Source organism: Euprymna scolopes, chromosome 14 (assembly GCF_053919585.1).
Source record: "Euprymna scolopes isolate OS-2025 chromosome 14, ASM5391958v1, whole genome shotgun sequence".
In the NCBI taxonomy this organism is placed as follows: Eukaryota; Metazoa; Mollusca; class Cephalopoda; order Sepiida; family Sepiolidae; genus Euprymna; species Euprymna scolopes.
Window position 1 is genome coordinate 158,368,779 of NC_136495.1, and position 16,737 is coordinate 158,385,515.

A 16,737-nucleotide genomic window follows, 5' to 3' on the forward strand; every position below is an offset into this window, starting at 1 on the left:
TAAACTTAACTTTCTATTCATAACTTCAGTAATGTAATCCCTACATCACTCTTTCGCATGTTTTCGTAACCCTTACCTTGTCAACTGACCCCGTTTCCTGGACTGCTCTACATATAACTAAAAAATTAACATTCATTCCTTCAACGTGTCTTGTGTTGCACACATCTCCCTATACCATGTAGATTTAATCTTCCCTGCATTCAAACTTATCTTTAGAACTCTACGTACATATCCATCCTATCATTCTTGTATGCACATGCGGCAAAAGTAATATATGCACATGTGGCAAAAGTAATATATGCACATGTGGCAAAAGTAATATATCAAAAGTAATATATGCACATGTGGCAAAAGTAATATATCAAAAATAATATATACACATGTGGCAAAAGTAATATATGCACGTATGGCAAAGTAATATATGCACATGTGGCAAAAGTAATATATGTACATGTGGCAAAGTAATATATGCACATGTGGCAAAAGTAAAATATGCACGTGTGGCAAAGTAATATATACACATTGTGGCAAAGTAATATAGGCACATGTGGCAAAAGTAATATAGGCACATGTGGCAAAAGTAATATAGGAACATGTGGCAAAAGTAATATAGGCACATGTGGCAAAAGTAATATAGGCACATGTGGCAAAAAGTAATATAGGCACATGTGGCAAAAGTAATATAGGCACATGTGGCAAAAGTAATATAGGCACATGTGGCAAAAGTAATATAGGCACATGTGGCAAACGTAATGCAAAGTAGTCACTTATACAAGCGATGGCGCCACTGTCTATTCTGTTGGGTGATGGAACCCAGAAAGAAAAGAGAAAAGAAAACCTTTTGCCGATACAGTTTATTAATTTGCATATGAGGACAATGAATACTGTGAAAAGGAATGAAGGGTAAAGAGTTAGGGGAGTCTTCTTTTTTGGAGGGAGGGAGAGAGGGAAAGAGAGAGAGAGGGGGGGAGACAGCAAACACAGTCAGTGAAGATTACAATTAAAGTCGGGAGTTGGCAAAAAGGAATTTGGATGAATATTTATTTTTATACTTACATTTGGATGGAACAAGGTTTGAGTCCAAGGTATTCCCATTGATAAATGGCATCACCAACTGAAAACAAATACCGACCACAATTGGTGAAGAGAACTTTCTGGATGTCACCAGCATGACCGATAAAAGTCTACAAAGAGGGGAAAAAGAAATCTGAATAATTAAAATGTTTTTTTTAAATCAAAATAGTTAGGGATTGGATTTTAGTTGAGTAGCCATCTTTGAAGTAGGAGTCTACAATTTTGTAGAAATTGGTTTGTTAGATTTGTGCAAAAGTATTATCAGTTGAATAAACCTCCAAACATCGGGAATCAAGAATTGTTTAAAAATGCCTCCAGAAGAATAAAACATTTTTTCAGCCAATAAATATTTTTTATATCATTCTAATAAAAACATGAAGCAACAATCTAGGCTAGAAAGTTTTGAATGTAGAAAAGTGTTCTATACTATAAATATAACTATGCATACAAAAGTTGTTTTTTCTTTTAGTTCTGATCAATTATACTCCATGTTAGATTTTTATTTTATGAATAAAAAAGTGGGAAGGTTTTGCATTCCTTATTTCACATGTACTCTTCCTCTCCTCAACTACACTATGGTTGAGTTTGATATGTCTGTGCACATTATATTTAAACTCCTGCATGTCAGTACAGTTGGAGAAGCAGAAAACAGGGAGGAAATTCCAAAATCTAGCAGTTCAAAGAAATTATAGTAAAAGGCTCTCCAGCATCGGGGAACCTCTAGAGCTAGATTTTGCTGCTTGTTGGGTTAATGGCATGGGGGGGGGGGGTATTTATGACCAGGAGACACCGGTGCTATGAGTTTGTGTTTTAAATATAAATTAATACACAGCCTGACAAATTAAAAAATTGCTGAATAAAAATCTGAGTGCAAAACAATCTGTTATGTCATTAAGTGAAACCGCAATTTATTATAGTCATAAATTTATTATAGTCATGAATTTATTATAGTCATGAATTTATTATAGTCATAAATTTATTATAATCATAAATTTATTATAGTCATAAATTTATTATAATCATAAATTTATTATAGTCATAAATTTATTATAGTCATAAATTTATTATAGTCATAAATTTATTATAGTCATAAATTTATTATAGTCATAAATTTATCATAGTCATAAATTTATTATAGTCATAAATTTATCATAGTCATAAATTTATTATAGTCATAAATTTATTATAGTCATAAATTTATTATAACCATAAATTTATTATAGTCATAAATTTATTATAGTCATAAATTTATTATAGTCATAAATTTATTATAGTCATGAATTTATTATAGTCATAAATTTATTATAGTCATAAATTTTTTATAGTCATAAATTTATTATAGTCATAAATTTATTATAGTCATAAATTTATTATAGTCATAAATTTATTATAGTCATAAATTTATTATAACCATAAATTCTTTATAGTCATAAATTTTTTATAGTCATATATTGCCAATAAAACAAGTGAAAAAATGTTGGTGAAAATAAATGAAGCCCAAAATTAAATCCAGTGTAAAGTTGGAAAATTTTTAAAGCAGATGAAATAATGGAAATTGTTTTTTCAGATAGTGCAAGATAAGTTGATCTCCAGCGAAGTGGGATCAAAAAAATAAAAAGGACAGAAAAAACAGCATGTCATCTTTCATCGCTGGCTTAATTAGAAAATGTGATTTCAGACTAATTTAAAAAAAAATTAAGATCAGTCTAAAAAAGGTCAGCACATGAAATTTGTATTACTCTAATCGTTAAAAAAAAGTTTTTGAGTATTCAGTTGAACAATAAATTTGGATTGTAAATTTCAACTTACAGTTTTAAATTTCTTTCTCTTAATATATATATATATATATATATATATATATATATATATATATATATATATACAGAGAGAGCGAGAGAGAGTACAAAATTTTGCTGAAGTTCAAAGACTCACATTTTTTTATAACTTTTGTTTATCACACCGTGGATGTCCTCATTACAGCCATTCCATAAACAGGTGGACAATTCTATGATTTTATGTTTTCATAGAAATTTTCCAACGCATCAACTCGTTAAATGTGATTTTCTTCTGATGCTATTTAACAAAAAAGTTGTTTTGTACATCATAAACCTGATATGTTTTTTTTGGGGGGGGGAAAAAAATTTCATGAACACGTTGGATATCATGCAAACCAAAATTCACACTTGAAACCTTCTTTTCGTATTTTTAAATTTTCGTTTTTAATTTTTTTCCCGATTTTTTTTTTGTTATTTATTCTTTTCTATGTTTCATTATATTTTTCTCTTAGTAATTATTATTATGCATACTTTTTTTAATATTATTCTTGTTGTGTTTGGAACTACTATTAATCAGTTAAGCTCAATTATTACAAGGGGAGGTCACTCTCATAGAAAATAACTATTTCCAGAGTTGCTTCCCTTATATCACTTTTTTCAGTTTATTTATTTTTAAGAATATATTTATCCATGTATTTAATTGTTTCTATATTTTTTCTTCCATTGTTTTTCATTCGTATTTCCTAGCAACATACACCCCTTGAAGTTGGCTCCCTTATGGTTTAGCTCAATCTTAAATATTTGTTTGTTTTGGTACCTTGATGTTATATTTCCATTTTATTGTCGTTTGTATTATCTTAGGTCCTTGGAGTGTCTTCCTTAATTTTGTATGGGTGGGTTATAGTTTTTTTCCGTAAGAGTTTCAACCTATTAAATGAAAACGGTATACATTGAAATTAACAATATTTCTAAAAGAAACATTGTGTGTGTGTGTGTGTGTGTGTATATATATATATATATATATATATATATATACACACACACACAGGTGCTGTCAAGTATTGAATATTTTAACATGCTGAAAGAAATAAACGGAAAGATGGACATCATTTTGAAATTTGTCATTTATTTGTATATGCTCTGTAGTTATATTGAGCTTAATAAATTTTTCACTCTATGATACAACACACACGCACATACATATGTACTTCTCCCTGGATGAAACCATTTGAAATGTTTGGGGGAAAAGATGCCAAATAGCAAATCTGCCCTCCGCCCCCATTCCCACTCCTGAAATGAACTTGGAGAAAATATCTTCATTATTTCTGTAATGTGAGGTTTTTCTTTCCCTTTCTTCTATCTATACTGAGCAAAACATTTTCTTTCTTGTTTTTTTTTACTTTACTGATCGAGTCGTTTATTTATATATTAGTGCGAACTCTAGTGAAGCATAACATTTTTTAGTCATCTTTGACAAAGTTTGTGCACTCATCTAAGATAATACATCATTAAGATGTGACTATGTCTCAGAATTTAGGGTCTTAAATATTTATTTACACCCCCCCCTTCATTTTCTTAAATAAAATGCTTCTTTTCTGAAAAAGTTCACATAGAAGGAAAACCAAAAAAAATATAAAAAGTGCAAAAAAAAGAAAAAAAAAAAAATCACCATAAAAAAATGAAAAAGTCACCATTTTATATAGTTTTTATGAACTTTCAAAAGGTTAAAATTCTGACCTGATGATTGACCTTGTCCAATTGTTCGTAGTCCCACACCTTGATCACTTTCTCGCCACCAGTTACCATTTGATGTCCTGTTTTAGTGAATGCAATCGAACGGCAAACAATACCTTGAACACTGGCAATCTGAAACACAATCGACACATCGTACAAAAACTGGATTTAAGAATTCAGGTGATAAGTCATCTCCCTATCAGTACAGACCAATAAGTCTCCTGTGTGTTATGAGTAAGTTGCTGGAATCCATATTAAATAGAGAAATAGTCAACCACCTCAGCAGAAACAACCTTCTTAGTGACACACAATATGGTTTCCGCTCTGCAAAATCTACCGCAGATGTGCTGACGGTTATATCTCACAGGATTAGTGAATCTCTTGACAAAGGCTTCCTTTCTAGGGCAATTGCTCTTGACATATCAAAGGCCTTCGACAAGGTATGGCATAAGGGTCTACTTCACAAGATTTCTAGCTACGGTATAACTGGAAATGTTTTCTCAATCATTAAATCATTTCTCTCCGATAGGCTCATAAGAGTAGTGGTCGATGGACAAAAATCGGAGGCCTGCAGTATTAATGCTGGAGTCCCTCAGGGGTCAATCCTGGGCCCAACTCTCTTCCTCATCTACATCAATGACATCCCTAAACACATACTTAAATCATTCGTTGACATCTATGCTGATGACACGACCATCTACGGCAACACATCAAAAGCTGTAAATGACAAAGTTCTCTATGATTCTCTCTCCTCTGATCTCGAGCGCGTGGTTCAGTGGGGGAAGACATGGCTGGTTACCTTTAATGCATCCAAAACCAAGCTTCTATCTTTACATCATCAACACTGATCCCCATCTGGCATCAATTGAAATGGATGGCTCTCGTCTGGAAGAGGCCCCGTGTTTTGACAAGCTTCTGGGTTTGACACGTACATCAAGTCTGTTGCCAAGGACGCAGGGAAAATGGTGGGATCCTTCTACCGATCCAGAAGATATCTCATTACTGATGCAATTCTCTATCTATATAAAAGCTAAGTCCATCCAAGGATGGAATACTGTTGCCATATCTGGGCAGGAGCTACTAAAAACAGCCTATCCTGCCTTGACAGAGTACAAAATAGACTTTGTGGCTTAGTGGGGGATGCCCTTTTCTCTACCCTGCAACCTCTCTCCCACAGAAGAGACGTTGCGAGCCTATCCTTGTTTTGTTATTTCCATGGCAGGTGCTCGTCTGAACTACAATCTCTGGTCCCCCCTCGCCAATCTTTCACGAAAAACACCCGTCTAGCTGAATCCACTGTGAAAAATTTCCCCCACTCTTTATCTGTGCCTAAATCAAATCGTGGATTCCATGAACAAAGCTTCTTTCTTAGAAGTGCACGCCTGTGGAACTCTGTTTCGTCTGCCTGCTTCCCACCTGACTACAACTTGGATGTCTTCAAGTCCAATGTTAACAAATTCTTAATGAACCGCCCCCTTAAGTAAACACTTCATCAAATCTCCACACTAACGTACTGTACTTGCAATAACCCTTATCCCTGAGTGGCTTCCGGGGCTTGATAAGTGGTGACCACCGTGTAAAAAAAAAGCAGAGTTTTGTTAACTATATGGTAAACTAAAAGACAAGATGCAGTGCGTTATTTTGGAAAGTACCATGAAAAAACAAAAAAGAAACAAAAAAGAAACAAAGAATTAACAAATCTTAGAATACAATCAACAGTAAAACACGTTTTATGAAAGTCTCAAGTCAAGCAATAAACTGACTTTATAACCAAATGAAAAATTGCCCGGTTTTATGTTTGGGAGAGTTACCAACTCAACAATCATCAAAGTCTATTTTACTGAACTTGAACATGGTTTTGCCCTGATTTGACTTTATAAGATACTGTCAACATTCAAAACTTTAATCAGAACAACCAAGCGGAAACATTTTGGCACTGATTCAGGGAAGTTTCTTAAAGTGCAAAAAGTACATTATCGCTATTTAAACTGAGCCCTCCTCCTCCTCCTCCTTTCAAAGTATTAAAACATCTTTGAATATTTAGAAAAATATGTTGGAATTTTTTTTTTTATAAAAGTAAAGAAAAAATAAATAAAAAAAAAGAAATTTTGGAGAAAAGAAAGGTAAAATGAAAAGGTCGAACAAACTTAAAACACTAAGACATTTTATTTGGATTGATTTACTTATGTTTTTTTTGTTTTTTTGAAAATTGGAGTTCTTTTCTTTTATTACCTTGGTGCAGGTTTTAATAAATTTTTGTAAATATTTTTTTGAACATGGAGAGATATGTAACAGAGCTGCTAGTGCCTATTTAGCAGCAGCAGCCGCATGACACGTATGCAAATGATGAAGCTGGTGTGTGAGGTGACGTCACCGAAAAGAAAAGAAAAAAAGGTGAAACAAAAAGGCTGAACAAATTTTATACATGGTAGAGTTCTGTCAACTACATGGCGAGCTAAGAGGCTTTTAAGGCAAGATGTTATTTTGGAAAGTACCATGAATAAATGCCTTTTATTTCAACTGAAAAGCTGAATTGAATTTTCTTTGCAAGACTTTAATACACAGCATTAAAATCTAACAGCATATCATGTAGATTTTTTATTGTATTAAAAATATTAAAATTTTAAAGAAAAAAAATCACCTGTAAGATTTAATCTGAATATTTTTGTAATATTTTTCAAACTTAAAAAAAAATATTAAAAAAAAAAATATTAAGAATTTATTTTTGGCAAAAATCTTTCTAGGTATGGACCTAAAAAGATTTTTCCTAAAAATAAACTCAGCTAAAAGTTGTGACCAAATCCATTTTATCATTTCTCTGAATAATAGCACAAGAAATATTTATGATATTTTGTGTTAACAGATCCAGGTTGCCTGAATGAGGATAGAAATCAGTTACGCTACGGTTTCTTATGGACAATTCTAGTATGAATTTTGGGAGCCTTAAATCTATTCGTTTTTTTTTAGATGTGCAATCTGACTACTTATCATTATAGATCGCTACTTTTTACTAGATATTTTCTATGGTGAGCTTATCTATTATTTATAAGTAACGCTGCTCATTTATAAATATAAAAGCGAATATGTGTGTATGTGTGTTCGCTTTTTCTGTATGTCTACAAAACGCTTTTTTCAGAGAAGCGGTCGGTCGCCTCGCAACTTTTTAAAACTTTTTATATCACATATAAATCGTAATATCTCAGAGTTAACAACGGAGCTCGCCTGTCTATTTAATTTGCTTGACTTCGGGAAGATAAATATTCAACATTTGTCGCTCGCCGCATGTGGGTTATTCTTTTTCCTATAACATCTTGGGAAAATAAAAATAAAAAAAGTGTTCCCACAGTAAATGAAATACTATCCTGCAGTCAAACTTGACCTCATTAAGTAATTAAAACGTGCACCTGCCAAATCCAAGTAATTAAATAAATTCAAACGTGTTTCCGTTAGCATCTCGCGGTGGCGCAATGGTTAATGTTGCATGTTTTTTTTTTTTCACACTTTAATTTACAACTTTGCCTCAAGGGTTCGGGTTCGATCCTCATACTTAACTACAAAAACATTTTTTTTTTATATTCCCCCCCCCCCACAGTTTTGATTTACCCAATACCACACACACCCCCAAACACCCAGGCAACGTCGGGTACCCCTCGCTAGTATTGTATTAAAATCTATACCAGGTCTGCAGAAAAATTCCTGACAATCTGCTTCATGTGTGTTAATTGCAATACGACACTCACTAGCTTGCACAGTCACTTCAAACTGTTACGCATGTGTGTAGACTTGAAACCACATTTGCCATGATCTCCAGAGATTGTGGTGCCAATCATGGTTTTGCTTTGAATCTCTCACAAACATTGCAATGTATTATTCCTGAAAGAGAAAGATGGAGAAAAGATTTTACGAACCTCTGCAAGTAGACATCCTGTGAGTGCATCAAACTTGAGAAGTGATTTATTGGAAGTTGAAACTAATAAATGGCACTGGCTAGCAGGAGTGTAGTAAACGTTTTCAGCCATTTCTACGACGGGCCGGTAAGAAGAACTTGGGTTTCCACTAGAATGGCTGATGTCAATTACCCAACACTAAAATAAAAATGAATATTTATTAATAACTAGCATTCCAGCCCGAGATGTATGTTGAGCTAAAAAAAAAAAAAGAAAAAAAAAAAGAAAAAAAAAAAGAAAAAAAAAAGAAAAAAAAGAAAAAAAAAAGAAAGAAAAAAAAAAAGAAAAAAAAAGAAAAAAAAAAAGAAAAAAAAAGAAAAAAAAAGAAAAAAAAAAGAAAAAAAAAGAAAAAAAAAGAAAAAAAAAAAGAAAAAAGAAAGAAAAAAGAAAGCGGTCAATTTTTAAAACTTTGACCCCTATTATGACCCCTTAACATTTATTGTTTTGGGCTCAAATCAAGTTATTAAGTTAGATCCATGTCCAAGGGACTTACACCTAAAATTTCAAGTGTTTAGACCCAAAATTGGCAGAGGAGTTTGGTAGAGTTCTCAAAAGTCAAATTGAACTTTGACCCCCTAACAGCGAAATTTCTGGCCGAAAACCAATCACAAAGATTTTCCCAAATCTCAGTACCCTGTATATCATATTTCGAGTCTGTAGACTTAAAATTGATATAGTTATTGCGTAAGATAATGTACACAGACACACACACACAGACACGTTCACTTTTATAGATATATACAGAGTGTTTCAAAAGTCTTGGGAACATAACGATTTTTAATAACTCAAAATGTTCCCAAGACTTTTGAAACACCCTGTAGATTAATTAATTAGTAATAACATGGCTCCATACACATGAATAAGAAAATAAAAAAGGTAAAAATAATTGTGTGTAAGACACACACATCTCTCTTTCTTTCTTTCTTTATATATCTACTAGCGGGGGTACCTGGCGTTGCCCGAGTGTTTGTTTCCGGGACGGGGGGGGGGGAGTTTTAAAAAATGTTATGGTAGGTAAGTAGGAAGGATCAAACCCGGAGTCATGAGTAAAAGTAGGAAAATAAAGTGTGAAAAAAAAAAACAAAACAAAAAAACATCTGCAACGTTAACAGTTCGGCCACCAAGAAAAGTCCATTCCAGTTGTTTAGGAAAAAAAAAAAACCGACTACGGTAGGTCGGCGCGAACGTGAAAATATAATGTGAATTGTCCAGCACGCTAACCACTACGCCACAGAGCACTGCAGCTTAGTTTAGTGATTTTAAATAACTTCACATGAAAGAACTACGAAGCCAAACCGGTGTTCTCTTCTCAACTGTTCCTTGTGAACGATCCCCAAACGGTGTTAAGTGGTGGCAGGGGGAGGAGGAATTTATTAGAGAGAAAATATTTTACCACTTCCATTGATCTTAACCGATTTTGGCCGTGACTTCTCAGCAGAAAAAGTATAGAAATCTAAGATTATCGAGGAATTTGAGAAATAATAAGCCTATAACACACCTCAGATATTGTTCTGCCGTTTGTGCATATTATATTTGCATGAAATATCTTGATTTTTAATCCTATTAAGGTCAAAATCCGACGGGAAAAAATGAGTTCATTTTATTTATATAGAAGATAATATAAAGCTGAATCTGTGTGTGTGTGTGTGTCTGGTCACGAATAGGCTCTTATATGGTTGACTATTTTAAAAAACTGATTACATATAATGATAGAAGATGTATCGAGACACAGGAATGGGTATGTTTGATCTGGCAGAATGGTGGTTCATTAAAATTGTGGGGTCTGCGTTTGCGCCTGGTCCACAAACTATGGAAATAAAAAAATTAAAAAACATGTTTACAAGTGTTTTTAATTATAGATGTACATAAGCATACTTTGATAAGTATGTTTTAACTTAAATAGGGATGGTATAATAAAATTGTGGGGGTCTGCGTTCGCGCCTGGCCTCCATAGAATGGAAATAGGCACAAACTTTAATAACTATCTGCGTAAGTATACTTTGATAATTATGTTTCAGTTTGAAGAAATATGGTATAATGCTGAATGTCTGTGTGTATGTGTCAGGCTCTGTTTTTTAATGTAATACCGAAAAGAATAGATAAAAGATTGGTATAGTTCATTATAAATAAAAGGGAATCACACCACAAGTAGTAATACTATTTAACTTGTTCTCGAGAAAACATAAGACAGAGGGGAAGGGATATAAGTGAAGAGAAATTGCCTTTGAGATTTTGTTTGTTTAATTTTTTATACTTAACTGGCTTCACACACTCAGTTTTCCTGATTCAAACAATCTAATGTTGTTAAATGGAGGATCCAACTGTCACGTTTTTCCTCGTGTTTTTCATTAATGTTGGTGAAGTATATTGTACAGATTTCATAAAAACCACTTCAGCTAATTACAACAGCTCATTTCGATAGAAATAAAACCAAGCATTGTTTCTTACCTCTCGGAGATCATTTGAAGATACAACTGTGATGGTGTAAGGACTGGGACCAATAAAAGCAACATGGTCGCCATCAGGACTAATAGCCATAACATTATGGATATAATCTTGACAAGCCAAAGAACCGGGAGGCAACGACGTCATTAATTTGTATTCATCATTAATCACTTTCCATCTGACCAACATACCAGCTGCACAGGCAGCGTAAAGGTCACAGCCAGTAGGTGAGTAAAGCAGACAAACAATGCTTTTTTTATTTACACTGAAATCAAAATAATGGAATAATATGGAGAAATAATATGAGAAAACAATACAAAGAAAATGATATGGAAAAAAAATATGGAGAAAATAATTTACAGAAAAAAAATATGGAGAAAATAATTTACAGAAAAATAATTTGGAGAAAATATTTACAGAAAAATAATTTGGAGAAAATATTTACAGAAAAATAATTTGGAGAAAATAATTTACAGAAAAATAATTTGGAGAAAATAATTTACAGAAAAATAATTTGGAGAAAATATTTACAGAAAAATAATTTGGAGAAAATAATTTACAGAAAAATAATTTGGAGAAAATAATTTACAGAAAAATAATTTGGAGAAAATATTTACAGAAAAATAATTTGGAGAAAATAATTTACAGAAAAATAATTTGGAGAAAATATTTACAGAAAAATAATTTGGAGAAAATAATTTACAGAAAAATAATTTGGAGAAAATAATTTACAGAAAAATAATTTGGAGAAAATATTTACAGAAAAATAATTTGGAGAAAATAATTTACAGAAAAATAATTTGGAGAAAATATTTACAGAAAAATAATTTGGAGAAAATATTTACAGAAAAATAATTTGGAGAAAATATTTACAGAAAAATAATTTGGAGAAAATAATTTGGAGAAAATATTTACAGAAAAATAATTTGGAGAAAATATTTACAGAAAAATAATTTGGAGAAAATAATTTACAGAAAAATAATTTGGAGAAAATATTTACAGAAAAATAATTTGGAGAAAATATTTACAGAAAAATAATTTGGAGAAAATATTTACAGAAAAATAATTTGGAGAAAATAATTTACAGAAAAATAATTTGGAGAAAATAATTTACAGAAAAATAATTTGGAGAAAATAATTTGGAGAAAATAATTTACAGAAAAATAATTTGGAGAAAATAATTTACAGAAAATAATTTGGAGAAAATATTTACAGAAAATAATTTGGAGAAAATATTTACAGAAAATAATTTGGAGAAAATGATATGGAAAAACAAAAAACAAGGAAAAAAAAAAACAAAACAAATATGGAGAAAAAAAAAATGAAAATTATAATCTAGAAATTTTGGAAACTTTTGCTACGCACTACCATTGTTGATGATATATGAAGGTAAAACTTAACCAGAGAGTGTGGAGAACGTGTTTTGCATGAAAAAAAAAAAAGAAAATGAAATGAGAATATGATATGATGGATATGTTTAAGTCTTAAAAATAAGCTTCATTCTGATTAGGAAGATTAAATCTAGACAGTATAGGAACATGTGTGGAGAACTTTGATGGTACGGCCATGTTGGAATATGTACAAATGACCAATAGTTTTGTGACATTTTTGGTTAATATTCTTTGCCTTTTTTAATAGATGAATAGGATGAATGAAACCAAGGCGTTTTTTGGCACAGAACCAGTGACCAATTAATTGGAGATTAGTTTTTCCAATCTCAGCAGTGTTAAGGTATAATCCTCCACACTATAACATATATATATTTCATACTCCTGTTGTTCTACTGTACAAGCTCCAATGATAATTGTTGAGCTTGGCATTATCCAGATAAGTCTCCTCTTGTGGAATTGAACTCTCTCTTTTCCTCTTACGCACTAAACTATATATATATATATATACATATATATATATATATACAGAGAACTTACACTTTTTAACTAAACAAGCCACACGCATTATTTTCTTGTCCTTTCTGTTGTGAAACGAATTACATCATGTCTACCAGGCAAGATTTCAGTGATGGACTTTTAAATACAAAAGTTTGTGCTTGTTTATATTGGTGATCTTTAAAAAAAAAAATGCAATTTATGTGAAAGTATTGTCGTGTACTAGAGTTTCATGTCGAAGTTGGTATGAATTATGAAGAGTAATGTAGTGGATTTTAAATGATAAAATTAGCTACAAATATGGTTCCCAATATCTGGATCAAAGATAGCAGTATGGATTTAGTCAAAATTATTGATTACAGTTAGCTCCCCATGGACTTACAAACTCTCTACCATTTAAAGCATACATTAAAAACTCAATGTATATATATATATATATATATATATATATATATATATATATATATATATATATATATTAGTTATAATGTCACACAAAAGTTACCGAGTACAAAATTGTCAGACAAATAAGAAATGGGAAGATAAAGTCAGACATCTTTCCATCTTCATTGTGTTTCCACAAGAAATATTCCTTAGTTTTTTCTTTCTTTTTTGCTTTCTATACAGTTATTTTTTTTTTATTGTTTCTTTCTTTCAAATAAAGAAAATATTTCCTCGATGATGAGAGTCCATCCAGAGATACTTTTAGTTCTGTGTCTCTCCCCTCATTCTTTGCCCAAGCATCTATTACCTGCAAAGTCTGTCATTTATATGCACCAGCAAAACATGCAGTGCATGTTTACAAAAGAATATATCAGCTTTGTGGATATGTTTTATGAAGTGTCTTTTTACTTTTAGCTGAGAACCTGAATGCCTACTGGAGAGAACTTGAATGCCTACTAGACACTATCCTCGAGTGTCTAAGGTCTCTCTGTACAAGGGTTTGTCAGAACAATCTGGCATGAGGATACTTTTTCCATAGAAGTAAACCCTGACCAAATATTCAAAATCACATTTCGTATTCGCTGCCCAAATAATATCTTCTTGCTATGGCTAACCTACATTAGCTTTTTGAAGGAATTATGCACGTTCTCCATGTGATGTTACCTCAAGTAACAGCACGAAACTGGATACTCCACCAGACTAGATAAACTCTTGTCCTGGAATTCAGTAAGACCAAGACACTAAAATAAAAGATATATTACAATATATGAAAATTGTTAATTGGGGAGAGGAACACAACGCTTAAATGATTTACATCATTTTGTGTTATTTCATCATAGTACAGTGACAAGGACGATCATCAGGTCATACTTTATAGAAAAGGTAAAATATTCGGAGAACTGATAACAGTCGGATTAGAAAAGAATAACTACTAACCTGAGATCATGGAGAATACTGTTGGATGTCACATCAAAAATATGAATTGTTCCATCTAAAAATCCGCAAGCGAAGATGTCCGAACATGGACAACTGGATATTGCAACTGGGAAATTATCTGAAGAACTGAAGTCATAGAGCTAGAAAAAGAATTTAATTTGAAAAGTAAAAGAAAAGGGAATTATTATAATTATATAATTATTACAACAAAGAAATTTAGGGCATCGATAAATTTACAATTCTTCTTTCCTTTGTAGACGTATACACAAATGATTTTACAACATTTTTTATTAACATTCTTTCCTTTTTTAACGAGAGAAAACGAGGAACGAAATGGAAGCATTTTTTTGCACAGAATCAGTGACCAACTAATTGGAGACATTATTTTAAGTCTCAGCAGTGTTTAGGTGGAATCCTCGACACTATAATAAAGAGTAATGTGTATCATATATACAAGAAAAAAATTAAATATTTTACATTTTTAATCCTTGACTTTTAATGTATCCTCTGATTTCTTCAATTTTTTCCCCCAATTTTATAAACCATTTGCACAAAAAAATGACTTGTTTTCATGTTTCAATTAATGCAAGTACCAGCAAATTCAAAATTTTGTTATATCAATTTGCAAATATCTTTCCTCTGATGAGAAAAACGCATTTCTTTGAAACTCAACGAATTAAGGAAATTTAATGAATTAATGTAAAATATATTTTTAAGGCATTTAATTTTTTCCCCTCTATGACAAGTTCTATTTCTTATCTTGGTTGTTATTGAGCTTTTGTATTTGGTGGGGATTACTAGATAAATATTAATATTTACTCATTGGAGTCAAAGCTTGATATTTACTAACAACTTATAATAAGTTATGGAAATGTACATGGCAATTAAGCTACACAGAATATTCCACATTTCTTTCTCGTGAAAATTCGTTAGGCTTATGCAGGCGTTTTCAAATTTTGAGGAAAGAAAATATGCCATGACTGGCGTGAAGTTGAACTTTAGCTTTGCTTTACGCCAGTCATGGCATATTTTCTTTCCTCAAAATTTGAAAATGGTCTTGAACCTTTTTAATTTTTGTATTTTAATTTTTCTTGCTTGATGAGATAAAATATGATTAAAACGGTCTGCACATCGTAGCAAGATGTGAATGTATTTACATAAAGAATAATAAAAAGTAATAATTTGCTCTCTTTAATTGAGCATTATCAACGACCCTTGCTGAAATTCAATTATTCTTAATTTTTAGAGATCTTTATACCTGAAATGAGTATATATATATATATATATATATATATATATATATATATATATATATATATATATATATATATATATATGAAATGAAATATGTATGTTATGCATTTATAAGCGCGAATACAACGCAAAGATTTTGTTTAAAATTAATATTTTGGCGTAATACCTCTTCCTTATAATATTTTTTTATCCTTTCCGTGCCATGATGTTAAACCGAAAAGACTTTTGTAGTAAAAATTGTCTCAGGAAGATGTTTTACATCAAAATATTGATTTTAAACAAATGTTTGTTTTACAAAATCTTTGCATTGTATTTTGGCTTATAAACATATAACATATGTACAGGGTGAAACCATAAAATTGTCGCCCTAGAAAAGACATGATTCCATTTCCGTTTGACAAAAACTCGTTTTCTTTTTTGTTGCAGACCATCTACTCGTTGGCCAGTTGTGTACAAATTTCAAGAGTGACAGGAGCCTTTTATCATGTCTGAAAGTGACACAATGTTCAACAAGTGAGATTGGAGATGCGCTAATGTATAACTCATGCTCTTAACTGATCCAAGTTGAGACAACAGGACCATTGCCAGCACCCTCAAAATGCAAATCCAGACGGTTCAACACTTGAGGACAGCTCAACGAAGTTTCCAGCCACAGTCATGGTCTTTGGTGTGGTTTTAAGTGAGGGCCACATTATGCCACCTCACGTCTTCAGAGTCGGCTTGAAAGTCAACACCAAAGTGTACCTGAATGTTCTGAAGAGTGTGGTGACTACTGGCACATCTTAAGTGTAACAGCAGGACTAGGCGCCATCCCACAAGCCCAAGGCTTGGCTTTAGAAGGAGTGCTACGATTTTGTACCCTTTTCTCACTGACCCCCCCTCTCATCCGCCGACTTTAACCCGATGGACTACTTCATTTGGTCATACGTCGAGAACATCACCAACATGACCTCCCACAATACCAAAGTCAGCCTAATCGCCACCATCCACCGAGTATCCACTGAGATCTTGCCGGCGCTTGTGAAAAAGGTATGCTCCCAGTTCTGATAGATAGTGGGGGGGGGGTCACACAATGATAGATCTAGTGTTGAGTAGGTGAAGCGGGATGAAGGTATGTGTTGGATTTATTGTTTAATATGCACAAGTCATTTTCGTTAATACCTTTTTCAAGATTTTTTCCTTTCTTATCCAAGTATTAAAGTCACCTAACAGTAAGAAAGGTTTGGATAACTGATTTATTTT

General features: G+C 32.1%; 1 protein-coding gene across 2 annotated transcripts in view; it reads right to left on the bottom strand.

Annotated features, from left to right (window-relative positions):
• Window positions 1-16,737, bottom strand: part of LOC145293309 (WD repeat-containing protein 90-like) — a 199,468-nt gene that overhangs the window by 90,955 nt on the left and 91,776 nt on the right. For both annotated transcript variants that reach the window (XM_080139952.1, XM_080139951.1), the window contains 5 exons: window positions 14,242-14,381; window positions 10,979-11,240; window positions 8,492-8,668; window positions 4,587-4,715; window positions 1,057-1,184 (listed from right to left, as the gene is read on the bottom strand). In XM_080139952.1, coding sequence (XP_079996078.1) covers window positions 1,057-1,184; window positions 4,587-4,715; window positions 8,492-8,668; window positions 10,979-11,240; window positions 14,242-14,381 — 836 coding nt within the window. The remainder of the gene's footprint in view (window positions 1-1,056; window positions 1,185-4,586; window positions 4,716-8,491; window positions 8,669-10,978; window positions 11,241-14,241; window positions 14,382-16,737) is intronic.